Source organism: Aotus nancymaae, unplaced genomic scaffold (genome assembly GCF_030222135.1).
Source record: "Aotus nancymaae isolate 86718 unplaced genomic scaffold, 86718_ANA_hifiasm-v0.15.2.pri h1tg000020l, whole genome shotgun sequence".
Taxonomy (NCBI): domain Eukaryota; kingdom Metazoa; phylum Chordata; class Mammalia; order Primates; family Aotidae; genus Aotus; species Aotus nancymaae.
In genome coordinates this window covers 53,805,481-53,827,387 of record NW_026988432.1, presented here as the reverse complement: position 1 = coordinate 53,827,387, position 21,907 = coordinate 53,805,481, and the positions used below count along the sequence as shown (strand labels likewise).

The 21,907-nt window shown below is 36.2% G+C and overlaps 1 protein-coding gene across 5 annotated transcripts in view; it reads left to right on the top strand.

The window, feature by feature from the left end:
* The window catches only part of RBBP8 (RB binding protein 8, endonuclease), a 106,352-nt gene that overhangs the window by 48,085 nt on the left and 36,360 nt on the right, over positions 1–21,907 (top strand). For all 5 annotated transcript variants that reach the window (XM_012445038.2, XM_012445036.2, XM_012445040.2 and 2 more), the window contains exons 5-9: positions 73–185; positions 6,944–7,010; positions 13,984–14,159; positions 16,644–16,748; positions 21,629–21,726. In XM_012445038.2, the coding sequence (XP_012300461.2) occupies positions 73–185; positions 6,944–7,010; positions 13,984–14,159; positions 16,644–16,748; positions 21,629–21,726 (559 nt within the window). The remainder of the gene's footprint in view (positions 1–72; positions 186–6,943; positions 7,011–13,983; positions 14,160–16,643; positions 16,749–21,628; positions 21,727–21,907) is intronic.

Below are 21,907 nucleotides of genomic sequence, written 5' to 3'. Positions count from 1 at the left end.
ATGAAAATCTTGGAATTCAAATATAGGGAAATTTCTTTTAAGGGATGAAAAATGCTTTGTTTTGTTTCATAGGTTAAGAGCAGGATTATGTGATCGCTGTGCAGTAACTGAAGAACATATGCGGAAAAAACAGCAAGAGTTTGAAAATATCCGGCAGCAGAATCTTAAACTTATTACAGAACTTAGTGAGTTTCCTTTCATTTATTAATTATTGAAAGTATAATGTGTTGTTGTTAAGACCTATTACTAAATTGGTTGTAATCAAATGGATTGTTTACATATATTTTTTCTTATTTAGTAAAAGTTCAAATGTCCTTTTTTGTACTTTTTGTAGATTTAATCTCATGCTTATTTTATTAAGAAATAGGATACAAAAAGGTTGTGCAAATACAATCCACATTGGTCTTAAAGTCATCAGTTCTAAGATAAGAAGCAGGTTTTTGTTGCACATGTCCATATGTGCTTCTTTAGTTTTATCTTATTTCATGTAACTTTAGTACTTAGTAAAAAAAACAAAGCAGACAATTTAGTGTTCTATACTTGGTTTCTCTCTTGGTATTCATGACATACTGTTTTCATAAGTATACTGTTTTTAGTTTATTCTTCTTACCTATTGAGTGTAGGGTTTTTCTACATCCTTAGCTGCCTTCTTTTAGCTTTTAATACTTATGTTAACCTTAATTCTCTTTTAACCATTTGTTTCTTTTGGTGACCATTACCTGGATTTACTATAAGCTACTCACAATCGATATATTCAAAATCTAATTAATTACCTTCTTTTCCAAACTAATTCTGTCTTCTAGTTTTTTTCTGTTAATTATATTGTTATCCTCTGGTTATTCAAACAAGAATATATGAATATATGCTCATTATTTTAAAAAGAGGTAAGAAAGAATATAGCTTTATTCTGCTCCCAGAGGCAACTACTGTTAATAGTCTGATATGTGTCTGTCTAGGTCCAGGTTTGTCTGTCTCTGTTCCTTATTAGACTCTGCTTCCCTCCCTTCTCTTTTGAATTTTAGTAGGATCATATTATACTTTGTGTTCTAATGTGTTATTTCACTTTAGACTATGTCTTGGAAGTCTTTACATGTCAATATATCTATAGATTCTGTGGTGAATATAGGTGAACATGTGCATATGTTTAGGAATATAAGAATATTATCAGTAGGTAGAAAATTGTTAGATCTCATTAAATATATAGTTGTTTCTTACCATCTGTGGGGTGTTGGTTCCAGGACCCAGACCCATACCAAAATCCTTGGATGCTTAAGTACCTTGTATAAAGTTGCATACTATTTGCTTATAACCTACCCACATTCTCCTGCACACTTTAAATCGTCTCTAGATTACTTATAATACCAAATGCAGTCTCTACACATCACTTCATTTGTGTGAATTAAATGTATTTGGTGTGTGACAAATTCAGGTTTTGCTTTTTGGAAAAAAATTTGGAATTTTTTTTCTCAAATATTTTCTATCCACAGATTCAGAACCCACAGATACAGAAGGCCAACTGTAGTTGAGATCCACAGTCATATTATCGTTAGTACTACTGGAAATAATCTCCAGTAATGTCTACATATTAAATATATTTCCAGCAACTTTATCTAAAATAGAGCCAAAAACTCCAAGCTGGCAAAAAAGCTTGTCTAGGTGTTAAAGTATGAGACAACATTTTTTTAAATGGCTGCATTGTATGCTATAGATAGGTGTCAGTTTTAAAGCTATTGTCACATTAATGGACTGCTCAACTTTTTGTTTGAATGTTTCAGAATTTTTATTTCCTTATATCCTCTTCATATTTGGGCAAAATTAATAATGTTCAATCTGGTGGGTGAAGAGTGATACCTTTTTAAAATTGGCATTCTCTGTTACTGTTCTGGTCAAGTATTATTTTATATGATCGCCTTCTTGGATGAATGGCTTATTTATTCTTTGCCCAGTCTTAAGTTGCCCTATTTGCTGTTCAGATTTTTTAATTAACTGAGAGTTATTTACATATTATGGTAGGCTTGTTACACTTTGGTAGACATACTGTGCATATATTTTCTACCTTACTCTCTGTTACCTGTTGACTTCATTTTTTTTTTCTTTGAGACACTGTGTTACTTGTTGCCCAGGCTGTAGTGCAGTGGTGCAGTCTCGGCTCACTGCAACCTCCACCTCCCGGATTCAAGCAATTCTCCTGCCTCAGCCTCCCGAGTATCTGGGACTACAGGTGCACACCACCATGCCCAGCTAATTTTTGTATTTTTAGTAAGAGACTGGGTTTCGTCATATTGGTCAGGCTGATCTCGAACTCCCAACCTCAGTCGATCCACCTGCCTCGGCCTCCCAAAGTACTGGGATTACAGGCATGAGCCACCGTGCCCATCTTCATTTTATAACTACTTGACATGTGGAAATTTTGTATATTATCTTGTTTAGAAAGGCTTTCTCTACCCCCAAGAATATAAAAATATTCTCCAATTTTTGTACTATATGTATATGTACACAAGTAAATTTGCATATTTAATCCATCTGGAATTTTTAACATCGAGTGTGAAGTAGAAATTTACCATCTTTAGAGTATACGGCCATTCATCCTCAAGCTTACTGTCTCATGGTCAAAATATGGCAGGTACTTTTTTAGGCCTCGTGACTGCGTTCATACCAGAAGGAAGAAGCAGCAGCAAAAGGCTGAAATGGGCCTGCCAGGAGAGTCTTTGAAAAAAAAAAAAGCTTCGAACACCCACCCAATAACTTTTGCTTCAGTCTCACTAGCTAGGGACCACCACCACATTCCAGCTCATCCCCATCATTGGAACATGACTAAGGATTTGAAGCCTTGTGTCAGGCGACCTTTCTGACCTCTTTCATTAACTTTATTTTGTTGAGGATTGTCTAGGTAAAAATATCGTTTGCAAAGGGTGACAATTTTATTTTTTCTTTAATAATTTTTATAGTTTCTTTTGGTGATTGTTTTTCTTTACATACTTCATTGGCCTAAGGGGCTTTAGGATGCTACCCAGAATAGCAGTTGTTACATAAGGGAAGACTAGAATATATTACCTTTAAGTGTGCTGTGACCTTCTAGTAGATACATGAAATTAAGTTATGGACATTTCCTTCTATGCCTCCTTTGCTAAGTTTTGCTTAATTGTGAATTTATAAAATTCTTAGCATCTGTTCATGTGAGTTTTACTGATAGCTTTTCTAGGCTGAACCAATGTTTAATTTCTCTCTTTTTTTTTTTCTTTGATCCGGAATCTCGCACTGTTGCCCAGGCTAGAGTGCAGTGGCACAATCTCCACTCACTGTTGTAACCTTAGCCTCCTGGTTCAAAAGATTCTCTGCCTCAGCCTCCCAAGTAGCTGGGATTACAGGTGCCTGCCACCACACCAGCTAATTTTTTTTTTTTTTTTTTTTTTTTTTTTTGGTAGAGACAGGGTTTCACTGTCTTGGCCAGACTGGTCTTAAACTCCTGACCTTGTGATCCACCCACCTCAGCCTCCCAAAGTGCTGAGATTACAGGCATGAACAACCATGCCTGGCCAGAACTAGGAAATATATAGACAGGAAGATAGATAAAATATTTCATAAGCGTATGTTAAAATTTCAAATTTGCACAATTTGAGTAACAGGAAAGTTATGAAAGTGAAATCTGAAACAAAGTTGTTTTAAGAATACATGGCACTAAGGGCTTTAGGATTATGAATTGTCGGTGTTTCTATCTGTTGTGATTTGGAGAGATTGAAAGAATACTATCACTGCTGCCACCTTCCCAGAATCTCTTTTTTCATATGCTACTTTTTTCTTCTTGTCATTTTTCTTGCTTTTTTGGTTTTACTTCTTCCAGTTACTGAATTCTGAGGGTATTTGCCTTCTTATTTCATTTTTTGTTTGAAAATTTCTTTCTATTCTTTTTGATCAACCTTGAACTTCTAAAATGCTTTTTTTTTTTTCTTTTGAGATGGAGTTTCACTCTGTCCCCCAGGCTGGAGTGCAGTGATGCTATCTCTGCTCACTGCAACCTCTGTCTCCTGGGTTCAGGTCATTCTCTTGCCTCAGCCTCCTGAGTAGCTGGGATTATAGGCACGTGTGACCACACCCAGCTAAATTTTGCATTTTTAGTAGAGATGGGGTTTCGCCATGTTGGCGAGGCTAGTCTCGAACTCCTGACCTCAGTTTATCCACCTTATTATGCATTTTTAAAGTTAATATCCTAATTCTCTTCTGAATAATACAAGTATTTTAAAGCATTTAACTTTGATCTTCACCTCTTATATGCTGCTTTTGCCCAGTATTTCATTTCTGTATAGTTTTGTTTTTTTTTTTAGCCCTACAAGCTAGATACTTTTTTAAAAATTACTTTTAAGTAAAAGTGACTTTTAATTAGCCCAAGGGAGAATCCTTGCTTCGCTGATAGTAAATCTTACCGGGACCCCACTTTAATGACTGAAAATGGGAGGGAAGGACACCTAGTTAGAGAGCTTTTCTGTATGGATAGTTCATCTTCTGAATGTGAAGGTGCCTTCTCTCATGTCTACTCTAAGTTACTTGGGAGCACTGCTCTGATTTCCTTGTCTCAGTATTTATTAATAACTCTAATGTCAAAACTTCTAGACATCTATCCTCACGACTTACAGCTTAAGAGCAACTATTAGGCACCCTTTATTTACCCATTTAGCAATCTGTGGGCTGTAGTGCCTCTAATACTAGAATTGATGTGAGACTCTGCTTGGAAAACTCCCTTTTTTAAAGGCCCTTTTTCTTTGGATTTTACCATCAATCTGAGCCTATTTTTAAATATTTCAGAAACTGTTTATAGTTCTGATCTGTTAGTAACACCCTTTCTGGCTTTTTAATATTGCAGTAGAATTATTTTATAGTGTTGTCATTTTATTTGGATTTGGAGAGGGAAAATCAAGTAAACCATCTTAATCAGAAATCTGAGGTCATCTTTGACTTCTCTCTGCCCTGCAAAGGATAAGTTGCCAAATACTACTGATTTTACTGCTCTTTACTTCCTATTTATACACCTCTATATAGGTCCAGATACTCATTTATTTTAATGACCACCTGACTTTTTATCTTGTCAATACTTTTTTTTTGAGATGAAGTCTCACTCTGTTGCCCAAGCTGGAGTGCAGTGGTGCAGTCTCGATTCACTGCAACCTCCGCCTCCAGAGTTTAAGCAATTCTTCTGCCTCAGCCTCCTGAGTAGTTGGGATTACAGGTGCCTACCACCACACCAGGCTAATTTTTGTATTTTTAGTAGAGACAAAGTTTCACCATGTTGGTCAGACTAGTCTCGAACTCCTGACCTTGTGATCCACCTGCCTCTGCCTCCCAAACTGCTGAGATTGCAGGCACAAGCCACTGCACCTGGCTGTCAGTACTTTCTTCTCACATTGGTATATGCTATATGTACTAACAAATCAATCTTCCGATTATTGATCTATGAAAAATGATTCCTCGTAATCTGTAAGATAAAGTTTTAATTTCTTAGCCTGCTATTGAAAGCTTTCTACCATTTATTATACCCAGTCTTACTCTGTTCCACTGATTCTCTCTGTAGAATAGTGTCCTGTCCAGCTCAGTTGCCCTTTCTTTGATGCATGCCTTCCTTATCTTCTCAAAGGCACAAAGTAACCTCTTTCTCCTTGGAAATTTCCTTAGGACTTTCTATGTACTTCTCTAATGCCCTTGTCAGTTTTAAACCTATAAAACATGTTTATGTAATATCTTGTCTCCTTTATTAGACTACACATTGCTTTAGGTTACTGTCTATATCTTAATTTTTTTGGATCCTCCACAAAAGTGCTTTAATAACCTCACATGTTGTAGATAGTCCAAAAAATGTACTCAGTGTAAGAAAATATGTTTAGACTTATAAATCACTAAATTATTAACAGATTTTTAGAATATGATTAACCTTCTTTGGTAAAAGTTCATTGTATTTACTGTTACTTGATTTCTGAGATCTACTCCTTTTGCTAAAACACATACTTTACCAGTGACATCGTGCTAAGCATTGATGAGAGTTTTATGCTGGTTCCAGTGGAAATTACAGCCCACAACTGGATTTCTGCTTTATAAATTAAATAAATATAGATAGAAAAATTTGGTGGAGATTCAGACAGATACTACTTCAGTGGATATATTTAACTGATACCATAATTATTCATGAAACACAGAGTATGACTCAGATGAAAATTCGACTTGATAAGTGTGTTTGTTATAAAAATTACACTGATATTCAGCTTTTTTTTTCCCCCCTGGGAGACTGTCACTCTGTCACCTAGGCTGGAGTGCAGTGGCGTGATCTCGGCTCACTACAACCTCCACCTCCTGGGTTCAAGTGATTCTCTTGCCTCCACCTTGAGTAAGTGAGATTACAGGCATGCATCATCACACCTGGCTAATTTTTGTAGCTTTGATAGCGACGGGGTGTCACCATGATGGCTAGGCTGGCCTCGAACTCCTCACCTCAAGTGATCCACCCGCCTCAGCCTCCCAAAGTGCTGGGATTACAGGTGTGAGTCACTGCGCCCGGCCTATTTTATTTTTATGATCAAATTAACTTCAAGATAAGTGACTTTTGCTAAAATGGTATTTGAAATTAGTGGGACTGAGTAACCAGATGGAATTCTTTCTTGTCTTCAGTATGAATAATTGTACTCCCTAGTACATGAGGTACTCTCTCTCTTTTGCTTGCAAGCATTACATAAAATTATCAGTTAATCAGTTACATGGAACTGTTATAGTGTGAGATGTAGTACTCCCTACCTAATAACAAATTAGTTTTGCACACTAGTGTTAACCCTGAATAAACATTATGATTTAGGATTATTAGAAGTCCTAATTTCTTCATAAATGCTGGCATAGTTTATTTGAAAGACTGACATAGATGTTAATATAAATATATTATTTGCCTTCTTTTTCACATTGTTTTCAGTGAATGAAAGGAATACTCTACAGGAAGAAAATAAAAAGCTTTCTGAACAACTGCAGCAGAAAATTGAGTAAGTATTTTCCCCCAACCTTGTTCCTTTATTTTACTTAGCTACACAAACCATGATGATATGGTAAGAGTTGCAGATTTCATTTTTAAAATTATGAAGTGTTCTGCAGTTAAAAAATACAAAAATTACTACATTTTTGTGTTTTGAGAGTATAGTGTGAATGCATTTCTTAGATTAATGCTTGAATAAAGTGTCAACTGTCAACATCGCAGCTAAAACATTTTAATTTTTATAATGATTTATTATAAATAATACATTATTAAAATACTTATATTTCAAACAGATGTTTGAGTTTTGTTAGCTCTCTTCCAGCCCTATCCCAGAAACTTCATAAGAGCTAACTGAATGTTTTCTCTTATATAGTACTCAGGCCTATAGAACTTCTTCCTTCCTCTATTCTTCCTCCCTTTCTCTTAAAGAATAAAGACAGTAACTTTTATCTCTTGATCTTGTGTGCCACTTCCTCTTATGTGTGTTTTGTGTTTTTTATTTCTAATTCTCACTGTGGCTCTGCAAAGTAGTTTTATTATCCTCACTTTACAAATGGGGGAATCAAAGGTGACAGTCAAATAACTTGCCTGTCATCTTACAGCTAGTAGGTAATAGGACTATCACTCAGACCCATATTTTTTCTGAAAAGCCCCTTTTTTTTTTCCATTATCCAACACTGAAAAGCCTCTTTTTTTTTCCATTATCCAACACTGGATGTTTTTCCTTTTCTTTTTTCTTTTTTTTTTTTTTTGAGACAGAATCTCACTCTCACTCAGGCTGGAGTGTAGTGGTGCAATCTTGGCTCACTGCAACCTCAACCTCTGCCTCCTGGGTTAGAGCAATTCTCCTGCCTCAGCCTCCTGAGTAGCTGAGATTACAGGTGTACACCACCATTCCCTGCTAACTTTTTTATTTTTGGTAGAGACAGGGTTTCGCCATGTTGGCCAGGCTGGTCTTGAACTCCTGACCTCAGGCAGTCCACACACCTCAGCTTCCAGAGTGCTGGGATTACAGGCGGGAGCCACTGTGCCTGGCCAGTATATTTTTCTAGATATGATCTGACTAATGCAGAGCAGAGATACAACTAGCTTTCAGTTCCCATTTATATAAAGCTTATGTTCTATTTTTGAAAACTCAGGATTCAGGATAGTCCTAATGGCATTATGGAGTTCCTAAAGATTGTGTTGCATTTAAGTAGACATTACAAAAACTTCGGTAAAACTATGTAGATTAAACATATTATTTGGCTTAGAATAGTTATTTATGTATAAACATATCTCACAAGTGGAATTATCATTCTTACCAGTATACTTTTAGTATTATGGATATCCAATAGAATTCTGATATTCCTCCCATGTAATCAGTCTACTTTTTGAGGAGAGATAAGAGATAAGGAAAGGAACCTATGGAATCAGATTGAAGTTATAAAATGTTTATAAGAAAATGTCAACACTTTCTAATTTTAATAATGCTATATAATAAAGAGAGAACATGGGACACAGATCCACAATCTGTTACATATAATTCCAAAACCCAAAAAGTTATTTTTGAAATGTTATTCACAACCTAACCTCACTGCAATGGCAGAATGCTATTTATAGATTTTATCCCACTTCATGTGAGTATTCATATGTTTTGCTGTAAAAAATCGATGTGTTTGATGACAGGATGATGCTTCGTGTTCCACTGGAGCTAGTATGTAATTATGTATATATGTTCTGTATTTTTAAAAAAATCTTTCATTTAAAAAAAAAATTTAGAATTTAGAATCCCATCTGGTTCCAAGGATTTCAGATAAGTGATTGTTGACCTACATTAATTTATATGAAGTGATTATGTATATACATAGCTTACGGTATTTTGAACACATCAACCTTGATCTTTATGAGTACCAAAACGGTGAGATACCAAGTGTGTAGAAGTAGAAACCAACGTGTATAAATTATGTTGAAACTATATCATGTCATTTGCTTGGTAAAAACGTGAATTCTAATTAGTTTAGAATTAATTTTTAGCGTTCTCAAACATACACATTTTCCTGTTCAAGCTCATTGATATTTTAGAAAAGAAAATGTCAAAAAAGTTTGAAATTACAGGAAAGAGTAATCATATAGATAAGCTCAAGACATATATTTTATTTAGGACATGCTTAGTCAAAAGAGTATAGGAGATGATCTGATTGTGTCTTTTATTCGCTTCCAGAATTTCAGATAGTTGTGATTCTCATGAACCAACTTCTTTTGTAGCTTGGTCTCAAACAAATTGCATTTGCTCGTTAGTTTTTTTTTTTAAAGCAAATATCGTCTTGTAAAGGCAACCTAGTTTTCTCTGACGACCTAAACCACTATCATATTATGCTATTTGTGCCTGAAATTCCCCTGAACTTTAGAAAAAATATTATTTGACTTATACCTCTGCTTGTTAAATGCAGTAACTCTAACTCTTCTGAGCTAGTTTTGATGTTAACAGATGGCTTATATGGTAGAAAGGTTATTAGTGACAACAAAATTATACAGTAAAATTTTGCCATTATAAAGTTAAATATATATATCAATAAGCTAGGTGTTGAGGTCATCACTCTCTTTGTTTTAGGAAATAGATGTGATGGGTCAGTGAAAGTCAAAGGAGTCCTATCACACATGAGAGTTCAAAGGACTGTAGAATTGGTTTCATTCAACCCTCTTCTAAATTGAATTCTTATACAACTTCTTTAACAAATAGCTATTGTTTTATCATGTCTAGTAGAAGTTTACTGTTTCCCAAGCCTATTTAAATTTAGTGAGACAAAGTTATTAGAAAATTATTTCTAAGTTTGTATAGAAATTACACTGCTTATAAGTTACATTTCTTGATTCTGACTTTGCCTTCCGGAACCATCTTAAGTCTATTCTCCTTTGCTACTTGACAACTCTTTTGATACATGAAGACAGCTATCATGGCCCTCCTGAATCTTGTTTTCTCTGGAGTAAATATCCTCTGTTCATTTATGTGGCATTACTTCGACTCTTCAAACTGCGAATTTTTAAAAATGTTTTAGTTTGTCAACATCTGAATTGAGAATTCAGTATTCTAGAGATAGCATGATCAGTGGAGCAGTACTGCCACCTCCCCTACAATGGCTGAAACATTAAGTTTAAATTATGTTTTTAACTGGAAATGTAAGTTCTTCAGAGAAGAAAATGAAAAAAGCTGAATATTTAAAACTTTTTTACAGACTCACGAAGGGAAACCCTAGATCCATAATTATAGGTCTTTGGGGAAGAAACCAACTAAAACAGTTTTGACAGGAATTTAAGAGGGAGCAGGGGTCCACAAATCAAACAGGTCAAGCCATCAGAAGGAAAAGTGAAAGGAAGACAAGTGTGTGTAATTATTTTAACCAAAAGCTGTGGTGTCAACTCTTTTTTTTTTTTTTTTTTTTTTTTTTTTTTTTTTTTTCAGAAAATCAGTGAGACTAATGTTTTAAAGAATGAATTTGGTTAATGTATGGAGTTTTGTTTTTCCTCTTACGACAAAGGAAAACAAAGCTGGCACTCCTTTCCTTAGTTTAGGAACCTCTAGATAGAACTAGTTTTGTTTTTTTGTTTTTTACTTTTATGATCCCAGCTACTTCTACATTGACTCTGCCAGGAAATCAATTTCTTCTCGTGACTCATTCATGTTTCAGGTTGAATTTTTATGACTAATAGGCAAGCAGGCTGTGACGTGATTAGTTAAAGCTAGGTCAGATAGATTTCACACTCCATTAATTTACAAGCCTTTCTCATATAACTTTAACTTACTGTTTTTCCAGAATAAGAGTGGAATTACAGGAAGAGATTAAAAATTAGATATTAGATCTATTGCACAGAATGGTGACTTAATAAATAATGATTATATATTTCAAAATTGCCAAGTAGATTTTAAATGTTTTTACTATTAAAAAGAAAAGATATGTGAAGTGATAGATGTTAACTAGCTTGATTTAATCATTCTACAGTGTAAAGATGTATCAAAAAATGTTGTTGAATCCAGTAAGTAGTTACAATTATTTGTCAATTAAAAACAAAATTTGGCTGGGTGCAGTGGCTCACGCAAAGTGCTGGTAATCCCAGCACTTTGGGAGGCCAAGACAGGCAGATCACTTAAGGTCAGGAGTTTGAGACCAGCCTGGGCAAAATGGTAAAGTCCCGTCTTCATTAAAAATACAAAAACTAGCCAGGTGTGGTGGCACGAGAACCTGTAGTCCCAGCTACTCAAGGAGGCTGAGGCATAGGAATCGCTTGAACCCGGGAGGCAGAGGTTGCAGTGAGCCGAGATCATACCACTGCACTCCAGCCTAGACCACAGAACAAGACTCCATCTCAAAAACATAAAAATAAAATTTTAAATAATTAGATATTTGCTCTAAAGATTGTTTCTTGTTATAAAATGTAGGATTAAAGGCCGCAAATAATATTGATATCATTCAGGAAATTAAAGTGTAAATCTTTGTTGGGAGAAATTAATCTTTGTCTTCCAATTAATGCTTCTTAAAAGTCTGTTGGTTATAGTTTGTATAATTCTTACTATATAACTTTTTATTTGGAAATACTATTGCAAGTTGTAAGTCTAATAGGACAGACTGATTTGATCATGTAAAGCCTAGATGTCTGACAGACTGGTAACAATTGGTTGGCAAATAAGGTCAGTTATGGTTTGACATGGGAAAGTCGGTTAACTTTATTTTTACTCAATATCCACAATTCAATTCAAACCAAATCTTTCAGTACCATTGGTCCTGAATTGAGTTAGGCAAGAACATATGCCTAGATCCACACAAATTGATTCTCTAGTGGAATCTGGGAATGTCTCATATTCACTCAACAAATGTTTTTGCCATACCTACTGTATGTCTACTGTGGTAGGCTCTTGTGATTTATCAGTGAATCAAAGATCCTATCCTCTTAGAACTTGCCTTCTAACAGGTGAGCAATAGATATAATAAATAAATTGCAGCTGGGCGTCATGGTTCACACTTGTAATCCCAGCATTTTAGGAGGCCGAGGTAGGCAGATCACTTGAGGTCAGGAGTTTGAGACCAGCCTGGCCAACATAGTGAAATCTTGTCTCTACTAAAAATACAAAAATTAGCCAGGCATGTTGTCACATGCCCATAATCCCAGCTACTCCGGAGGCTGAGACACAAGAATCACTTGAACCCAAGAGGCAGAGGTTGCAGTGAGCCAAGATCGTATCACTGCACCCCAGCCTGGGCAATAGAGCGAGACTCAGCCTCAAAAACAAAATCTAAATAAATAAAAATGAATAAGTTGCATACTATGTTAGAAAGCAGTAAATGCTGTGGATAAAGTTTATAGAGCAGAATAACAGGGAACCAGGTGCGTGAAGGGAGGTTGCAATTTTAAACAATAAAATTCCAGCAGACTTGAAGGAGATTAGAGAGATAATTAGGTATGTAGATATCTGGGGATGAACATTCCAAGCAGATGGAAAAACTGGAGCAAAGTATGTAAAGTGGGAGTATGCTTGGTGTGTTTGGGGAACCTCAAGGAATAGAGCATGGCAGGAGTAGAAGAATATAATAGGAAAAAAGGTCAGAGAGGAAATGTGGGAGGGACACTATCAAGTCATATAGGATCCTCATAGATCAAAGTACTTTGGCTTGTGTTCTCAGTGAAATGAACAGATGTGACAGGGTCTTAATGAGATTTAATTGATAAGTCTTTTTGGTTTGGTGTTTTTTGTTTGTTTGTTTGTTTGTTTGTTTGTTTTTGGAGACAGGGTCTCACTCTGTTGCCCAGGCTGTAGTGGTGTGGCATGATTATAGCTCACTGCAGCCTCGACCACCTGGGCTCAAGCAACCCTCCTACCTCAGCCTCCCAGGTAGCTGAGACTACAGGCGTGTGCCACCACACCCAACAAATTTTTTAATTTTTTTGTTCGTTTTTTTGTTTTTTTTTTTTTTTTTTTTTGGTAGCAATAGGGTTTTGCCTGGGCCTCCCAAAGTGCTGGAATTGCAGGTGTGAGCCACTGTGCCCGGCCGATTTATGTCTTAGTAGGACTCTTGTGACTGCTGTTGAGAGTAGACTATACAGGGGCCTAGACAAAAGTAGTAACAGAAACTCAAATTTTGAACCCTTCTTGTAGACTACGGGTAACACATTTGGTTAACAGTAGGGCCTCTAGGGTCTGACTGCTGAGATTTAAATCCTGACTGTTATTTACCATTTTAGTAAATGACTTCTATATCTTCATTTCCTCATTTGTAAAATGAAAGTAATAATACCTCATAGAGTTGTGATAATTAAACTGATCATTTAAATAGTGCCGGGCAATGTAAACATACAACAAATGTTGATTGTTATCAATGTTAGTGTTCTCATCCTATATTTGTCAAGCATGCTAATTCTACTACCACCATGTTTAACATTGGTTCTTTCATTTCCATATGTACTTAAAATATTCTAGTTCAGACCACAGACAGAACATCTTGCCTGGACTATTATAGCCACTGTCTAAGTGGTTTCCTGGCCTCCTGTCCTTCTGTCCTAATGTGGCATAATGCTGTTAGATTGTCACATTATATCCACAATTTAAAACCTTAATTTATTTCCTCTTGCTTTCTACATTATGTACACACTTAGCTCATGGCTCTCCTTCATGTAATTCCAGCTTTCCCTTCTCCAACATAAGTACACTGTACTATATGCCTTTCCTCAAACTGTGGATCCTCTGCTGATCTTGTCTGCAGTTTGAAATACTTTTAATTTCACCTGAAGTGCCACTGACTACACTTTCTACTTCACTTTTCACAGTAGTATTCCCCACTGGGTACTGTAATCATTTGTGTACCTCTCTAATCCTTAGGTTTAGAACATTAGATGCAAGGAATTACATCCCTTAGAGCTTCATGGTTGTGTTCTGCTGTAACTCCGTGCCGTGTAGTAAATGTTTTAATATTTATTTAATTGATTTGCTTTCCATTGTCATTCTTCTCTAGGAATGATCAACAGCATCAAGCAGCTGAGCTTGAATGTGAGGAAGACGTTATTCCAGATTCACCAATAACAGCCTTCTCATTTTCTGGCGTTAACCGCCTACGAAGAAAGGAGAACCCCCATGTCCGATACATAGAACAAACACATACTAAATTGGAGCACTCTGTGTGCGCAAATGGTAAGAGTTGGAGTTGTATTTTAGTTCTCTGGTTTTGTAAACCATTGCTCATCTACTAGTTTTTATGTTATTCAATCTAGTGGAAAGAAAATAGTCACTATTCTGGTATCATGTGGTACAACTATGAGTTCAACTACTATTAGTAAAGTGACTGAGAAGGCATTTTCTGCCCACGTTATGTATAGATACGTGTTGTCTATATGACATGTAAATATGCCATATTTTATAAACATAGTAAATAATTTCTTTTTCTTTTAAAAATAATCCTATGTGTATATATCCAAGTGGGATAGAAGGAAAAAGGAAAGGAACTTAACGTTAATTTTACCTGCTATGTACCTGGTATTATGCTGAGTAATTTGCATATATTATTGCTGTGTTTTAATTCACGTAACAGGCATGTGAGATACCTATTAGCTCCTTTGTTTTATAGATGAGGAAAGATATATTTAGAAAAGTTAAATAACTCATTGAAGGTCAACTTGTAGATGAGTCAGAGTTCAAATATAGATCTTCCTAGGTCTGAACTTTCCTACTCTACAGGTCTTTGCCCATGGGTACTCCTGCCATTGGAGCTTTCTATAACTTGCTATTTTTATTTGCTATAATTTGTGCGAGTTAATGGTAATCAAGAAATGGTGGGTTTTTGGTTTTTGTATTTTGGGGGGAACAGAGTCTCGCTCTGTTGCCCAGCCTAAAGTCAGTGGCATGATGTCGGCTCACTGCAGCCTCTACCCTCTGGTTCAAGGGATTCTCCTGCTTCAGCCTCCTGAGTAGCTGGGATTACAGGCACGTGCCACCATGCTCTGCTAATTTTTGTATTTTTTTGGTAGAGATAGTGTTTCAACATGTTGGTTAGGCTGGTCTCGATCTCCTGACCTCATGATCCGCCCACCTCAGCCTCCCAAAATGCTGGGATTACAGGCGTGAGCCACCAGGCCTGGCAAGAAATAGTGTTATAATGTGTCTACTTTGTGGCTTTTCAGTGGCATGTTTCTAATTCCGGCCTAGTTTATTATTTCTGCTAAATGCTTTAAAACTGCCTTTCACATAGTCCCAAAATTTATTATGTGCCATGATACGAGTATTCTTTTTAGTATTAATCTAAAGCAAACAGTAAAGACTTTAATTTTTAACCTAAACTATTGGCTGCAAGGAAAGCATGAGGGGGCAGGGAATATATACATAGTTGTAGATATATTTGTTTAATACAAATAAATTATTGACAGTAAATATGCCTTTAAACAAATAAGCAGATCTTATTCTTAGATGTTGGAACATTGGCAGTTTTCCCCCGTTTTATAAGTGTTTGTATCACCATCTAGTGGAAAACAAAAGAACTGTTAAAAATCCTACACTTAATTAGGAGCTAAGTTAAAATGTGAAATCATAGATCTAAAATGAATATCCATTGACCTTTTAGTTTGCTGTCAGACAGGACATGAATCATTAAAGATAATCACTGCATAATTTAGATCAGATTTAAATCCACGTATAAGAATATCTAGAAAACAATTTTGTATTAGGAAAGTCTTTCATAACTAATACAAATGCTTCTGGTTTATTTCTTCTTTGTATGAAAGCAGCATATAACTGTTTAGAAATGTAATTCACTTACTTTAATCTTGTTCTGATCATTTTTTACTTGGAATCTGAAATTTGGTTTTAAGATGTACGATAACTTTGAGCCATACAAATGATTTTAAAATAATGTTAAATGCTTTAATGACTAATTAGTCCTGTTCTTTAACTTCCCTTGCTTGCTTATTTTAAGGTTTATAATACTTTTTAATATTATTCCCAAGTTATAAATAGTAAAACCATTTCACTGTACTTTGTCCTTATTTTGATTTTCTTTGAACTAAATTTTTAAATAGTGGAGTGATTTCTGATAAAGCATGCTTCAGAGTTTCCTTCCCAAAAATAAAAACTCTAAAACAAAGATCATGGAGATAAGTGATATATTATACATTAGATTGACTGATCATTTGTTTATTGATTGAGTTGGGTCTAACCCTGTCATCCAGGGTGGATTACAGTGGTGTGATCTGTAGCTTACTACAACCTGTAATTTATGGCTCAAGAGATTCTCCTGCTTCAGCCTGCCAAGGTGTTAGGATTACAGGCATGAGCCACTGTGCCCACCCTGGTATACCTTTTAAATTAACCGGCTGATTTCTAACAAATACAAAAAGAAAAGTAACATTAAAATGTTACTACTATAGGCAATTTAGATCAGAAGAAGCTCTCTGTTCTGGTCCCCGCTCTCCCAATGTCTTAACTTAAACAGCTTTGTTTCTTAGTGAAATTAAAGGAGCTTACTTCTTAGAATATGATAATTATGTCAATAAAGTAGTACTTATAATGGATTTAAATACAGATAAATACATAAAAATTTTTAATATGAATAAATAAAATAATTTGATAGTACTTTCCATCATCATTGTTTATTATGTAATCTCTCTTCTTTTTTTCTCCCCTTAGAATTGAGAAAAGTTTCCAAGTCTTCAACTCATCCACAACATAATCCTAGTGAAAATGAAATTCTAGTAGCTGACACTTATGATCAAAGTCAATCTCCAATGGCCAGTAAGCAAGATACTGAGATTACTTTACAAGTTTAAAATTGTGGTTATTGGTGGGTAAGAGTGACCCACAGTCTAACTTAGACAATATTTTAAAGGTATTATTCATATACTTTTGTTTATATTACTAGTTTAATATCTTTCTCATATTAGAAAGTAATGCTATCCTTTATTAGTTCATATAAATATCCCTAATTATTAACATAAATTACTAAAAATTTTAAGTAAAGAAGGCTTTACTGTGATTTACTCATTTGTTCAACAAATATTTAAGTGTCTATTGTATCCCAGGCACTGAATAAAACAAAGCGCTTTTCCTCTTGAAGCTTATGATCAAGTTGAGGGAGAAATACATTGTCTGACATACGTTTGTCAGACAAAAGCAAGTGCTCTGAAGACAAGTGAAGCAGGGTAAGAAGAGATATTAGAAAGCCTCACTTGTAAAGTGATATTTGCATAGGGACTGAGGGAGGGAAGTGAGTCCCATGGCAGTCTGGAAGAAGGGCACCCAGGCAGAGAGATTAGCAAGCCCAGAGGCCTTGCGGTGAAGATGCCATTTGGTTTGTTTGAGGAATATTAAGGAACTCTGTGTAGCTGAAGCAGAGTAAGTGAAGGGGAGATTGGTTTGGACAACAGGAAAAATAGAGTTACCATTTACTGAGATGGAAGAGACTAGGTGCCACAGGTTTATAGGTTGGGGCAGGGGTGGCTACAAATTAGAAGTTTGGTTTTGGGAATATTCTATTTGAAATGCAAAATCGACATTTAGGTAGAGTTTGGATTTGTGAGTAGATGTGAGTTAGAGTTCAGAGGAGAAGTTTAGGATGGAGACACATATGGAAGTTGTCAGCATATAGAAGATGAGATTACAAGCAAGTGAGTATAGATGGGGATGAGAAGTCCAAGTACTGAGCCTTGGGAACTTCATTATGTAAAGCCATGATTTTCAACTTTTCATTTGTTGAAGAACCCCCACCCTAGTGTTTTTAGACATTTTTCCTCCCAATCCCCTCCCCCCTGGAATTTTATTACTGCAGATATACTGTAAATCTGTTTAGGTGATATGTGTATGCATGTATGTCTGTGCTTTATACATAAAAGAGTAAGGGTTTTGTTTTGTTTTGTTTGTTTGTTTGTTTGTTTTGCTTCTTCCTGCCCCAAACTATTTTTCATTTTTCACTCCCTTAAGAGAAATACCGTAGCTGTTGAGGTTGTGAAAATGAGTAGGAACCAACAAAACAGAGAAGGAGCTAGGAAGACTAAAAGTGATGTCTTTTAAGCCAAGTGGAGAGAGGATGAAGGAGTGGTCAACTGTGTTTAACAATGCTAATAGGTCAAGTAAGATGAAGACTTCTTAGAATTGACCATGGGATTTGGTTTTGTGGAGATCATTGAGTGTTAAACTAGTAACATGATAAAAGCCATTAAGGTGTAATGGTGATCATCTGAGATCTGTGTCATGTTCAGAGGAAACTAAGGGCAGGGAAAGTGGAAAGAGCACATACAAACAAGTCCTCCAAGATATTTTACAGTAAAGAGGAGGAGAGAACAGGACAGTGGCTAAAGAAGAACATGGGTCAAGGGAGGAGTTTTTCAAGATGAAATATTATAGCGTGATCAGCATATACTTATGCTGATAGGATGATGAAGTAAAGAGGGGAAATTAATAATTCTAAAGAAAGAGGGAACAATTGCAGCATCCTTAGAAAGGTCAGAGGAGATGAGATACAGAGCCCAGCTGGAAGGATTGGCCAAGGTTAATCTTTTTTTTTTTTTTTTTTGAGATGGAGTTTCGCTCTTGTTACCCAGGCTGGACTGCAATGGCGCAATCTCGGCTCACCGCAACCTCCACCTCCTGGGTTTAGGCAATTCTCCTGCCTCAGCCTCCTGAGTAGCTGGGATTACAGGCACGAGCCACCGTGCCAGCTAATTTTTTTGTATTTTTAGTAGAGACGGGGTTTCACCATGTTGACCAGGATGGTCTCCATCTCTTGACCTCATGATCCACCCGCCTCGGTGTCCCAAAGGGCTGGGATTACAGGCGTGAGCCACTGCGCCCGGCCAGTTAATAATTTTTATTCATTTTATGATAGCGTAAAAGTTACATTCATTTTATACAAAAGATACAAATCATTTTATATTAACATGTGTGTCTATTTATCTGTCCATGAGTATGTGTGCATGTGCATGGAGGCTCAGGGTCCAGCGAAAGTTGCTGGTGATATAACACTGAGTATGGCAGATCATTGCTTCTCAGCTCTCTAGAGCCAATTCTCTTCTGCTGTTGCCAGGTCTTTGCTCCATCATTTGTTCTGTCTTCCTTATACAGTATCTGCAGAATCTCTGCTGGCTTATTCCTCCGCATATACACATATATGTTATCTTCCATCTTTAAGAAATAACCCCCCTTTTAATCATCTCCACCTTTAGCTACAGCTTCTTTTCAGAGTTGAAAAAGTATTAATAGTCTATACTCAATATCTTTACTTTCTTAATTCCTATTCACTCCAACTCACTGGATTCTACTCCCCCACCCCTACCTGTAAGAGAAGGAGAGAGAGCAAGAGAGAGGGAAGGAGGAAGGGAGTAGAGAGAAAAGTGCTAGAGGAGGCAGGTACAGGGGAAGGGAGGGAGGGAAACTTACAGGGATTGAAGTGAGGAGAATTCATTCACATACCCTTTCTTTTATTATTATTATTATTATTATTATACTTTAAGTTCTGGGGTACATGTGCAGATCGTGCAGAATTGTTACATAGGTATACACATGCCATGGTGGTGCATCCATACCCCCATCACCTACATTAGGTATTTCTACTAATGTTATCCCTCCCCAATCCCCCCACCCTCTGCTGTCCCTTCCCTAACCCCCTCACTCCCCAACGGGCCCCAGTGTGATGTTCCCCTCCCTGTGTCCATGTGTTACCATTGTTCAACACCCACTTATGAGTGAGAACATGTTTGATTTTCTGTTCTTGTGTCAGTTTGCTGAGAATTCACATACCCTTTCTTACTCCTTATACTTGAACTGCCTCTGACTGCAAATGTCATCAGTGTTGCTGTTCTCCAAAATATATGGTACTATGGCTGTTCTATTTCATCTCTCTTTTTTTTTTTTGAGACAGGGTTTCTCTTTGTCACCCAGGCTGGAGTGCAGTGGCACAAACAGCTCACTGCACAACCTCAACCTCCCAGGCTCAAGTGATCCTCCCATCGCAGCCCCTCAAGTAGTTGAGACTACAGGCACGCACCACCATGTCTGACTAATATTTGTATTTTCGTAGAAACAGGGTTTCACCATGTTGCTGAGGCTAGTCTCACTCTCCTAGGCTCAAATGATCAACCTGCTTCGGCCTCCCAAAGTGTTGGAATTACAGGCGTGAGCCACTGCACCTGGCCTCACTTTCTATCTCTTTCTGGAGGAATGTCACCTAGAGCCAGTAGTCTGCTCAAACTCATAGGCTAATAAATCCCAAACCTGTATCTCTGATCAAGACTTTTCTTCTGGATTCCCAACCAATGTATTTACCTGCTGTTGTATATCTCTACAGGGACATCTTTCAACTTCAGCATGTCTGCAGTTGATACTTAAGCTGTCAAACCAACTCTTCATCCTTGTATTTGCAGTCTCAGTGAATGACACTATACATGCCTCTTTGGGTCATCCTAGATTTCTGCTTCATCTGTTTTTTCTAAACAGCATCTAAGTCTTATTGATTCTGCCTCCTATATATCTGTTTTACGTATTCTTCTGCACTTATACTAGTTTAGGCTACTAGTATCTCTCATCAAGACAACATGTTCTAGTAATCTAATTAGTCCTCTTGCCTATTAGTGATTGCTTGTTGCCTTATGAGTATGTCACAGCCACAAGTACCTTTTCATCCCACACCTTGCATTTGTTTTATTTAAAACTCTTGGATATCTCTTCATTGTCTACAGATAAATTTGAAACTCCTTTGCATAATCTGACCCCTAACCATAACCTAACCAACCTAACTGGGTTTGTGTCCTACTGCCATCTTATGCAGTTTGACTGCTAGCAGTCAAACCACACATAGTTCCTTGAACAAACAATTTTGTTTCACTTATATAGACCCTAATTATACCTGGAATTCTACTTTCTATTCCCAGTCCAGTTAACTTGCCATATTCTTCCTTCTCTCAGGAGTCATCTTAGGCATCACTTGTAACTTTCCTTGATTTCCCAAGACAGATTTAAGAGTCCTTGCTCTATCTTTAAATCATCCCTTTTTTGTACCATTATTATAATGTTTATCACATTCTATTGCAATTCTCTTTCTACCTTTCAACTATAGCCCATAAGCTCCTTGAGAACAAGAACTTTTTCTTTTCATCTAGTGCTTAGCACAATACCTGGAACATAATAAGTGCTCCATAAATATTTGAGTTAAAACTTTATAAAATACTGGAACATAGGTGATTTACGAGTATGTGTTAGCTTAAGACCTGAAAAATATGCAGTGCTGACAATCTCTCCTACAAAGTATGTTTCATGAAAGATACTGTAAATATAGTTTGATATTCATTTTATAACATAAGTCACAATAATTCCACTGTAAATCCATTTTATGATTTATTTCCCAGTGGCAATAAGAAAAGTTATCTACCTACTGCATTCAATTCATTTAGGAAAAACATAAAACTTGAAAAATTTTAGCAAGCATAGACCTACAACTTATTACCATTTATGTTAGGTATTTTGGACCTTTTGCACAGAATTTTAAAATGTGTCTAGTGCCATCTGATAAAGTGGTTCTTGAGCCTTTTCTTTCATCTTTTGTCATTTTAATATATCTAGCTTCCTCAGTTTTGTATAATTGGTTTTATTATTTTTTAAAATGGTTTATTATTTATTCTTAGAAACACGTGGAACAAGCAGCTGTACCCCTGACAAGTCATCTTTTAATTTAGCTACAGTTGTTGCTGAAACACTTGGACTTGGTGTTCAGGAAGAATCTGTAAGTAATTGTTTAGTTTGGCAATAACATGAATTAATTTTATGTCTTTTTAGGTCAGTTCTAAGATAATTAAGCAAGATAATTATTTTATCTAAGGATCTTGGGTAAAGGCCTAAAACAAAACTTAGGTTGTTACAAAGGCCTATTTCTGTTGTCCAGCCCAGTAGTCTCAGAAATCTAG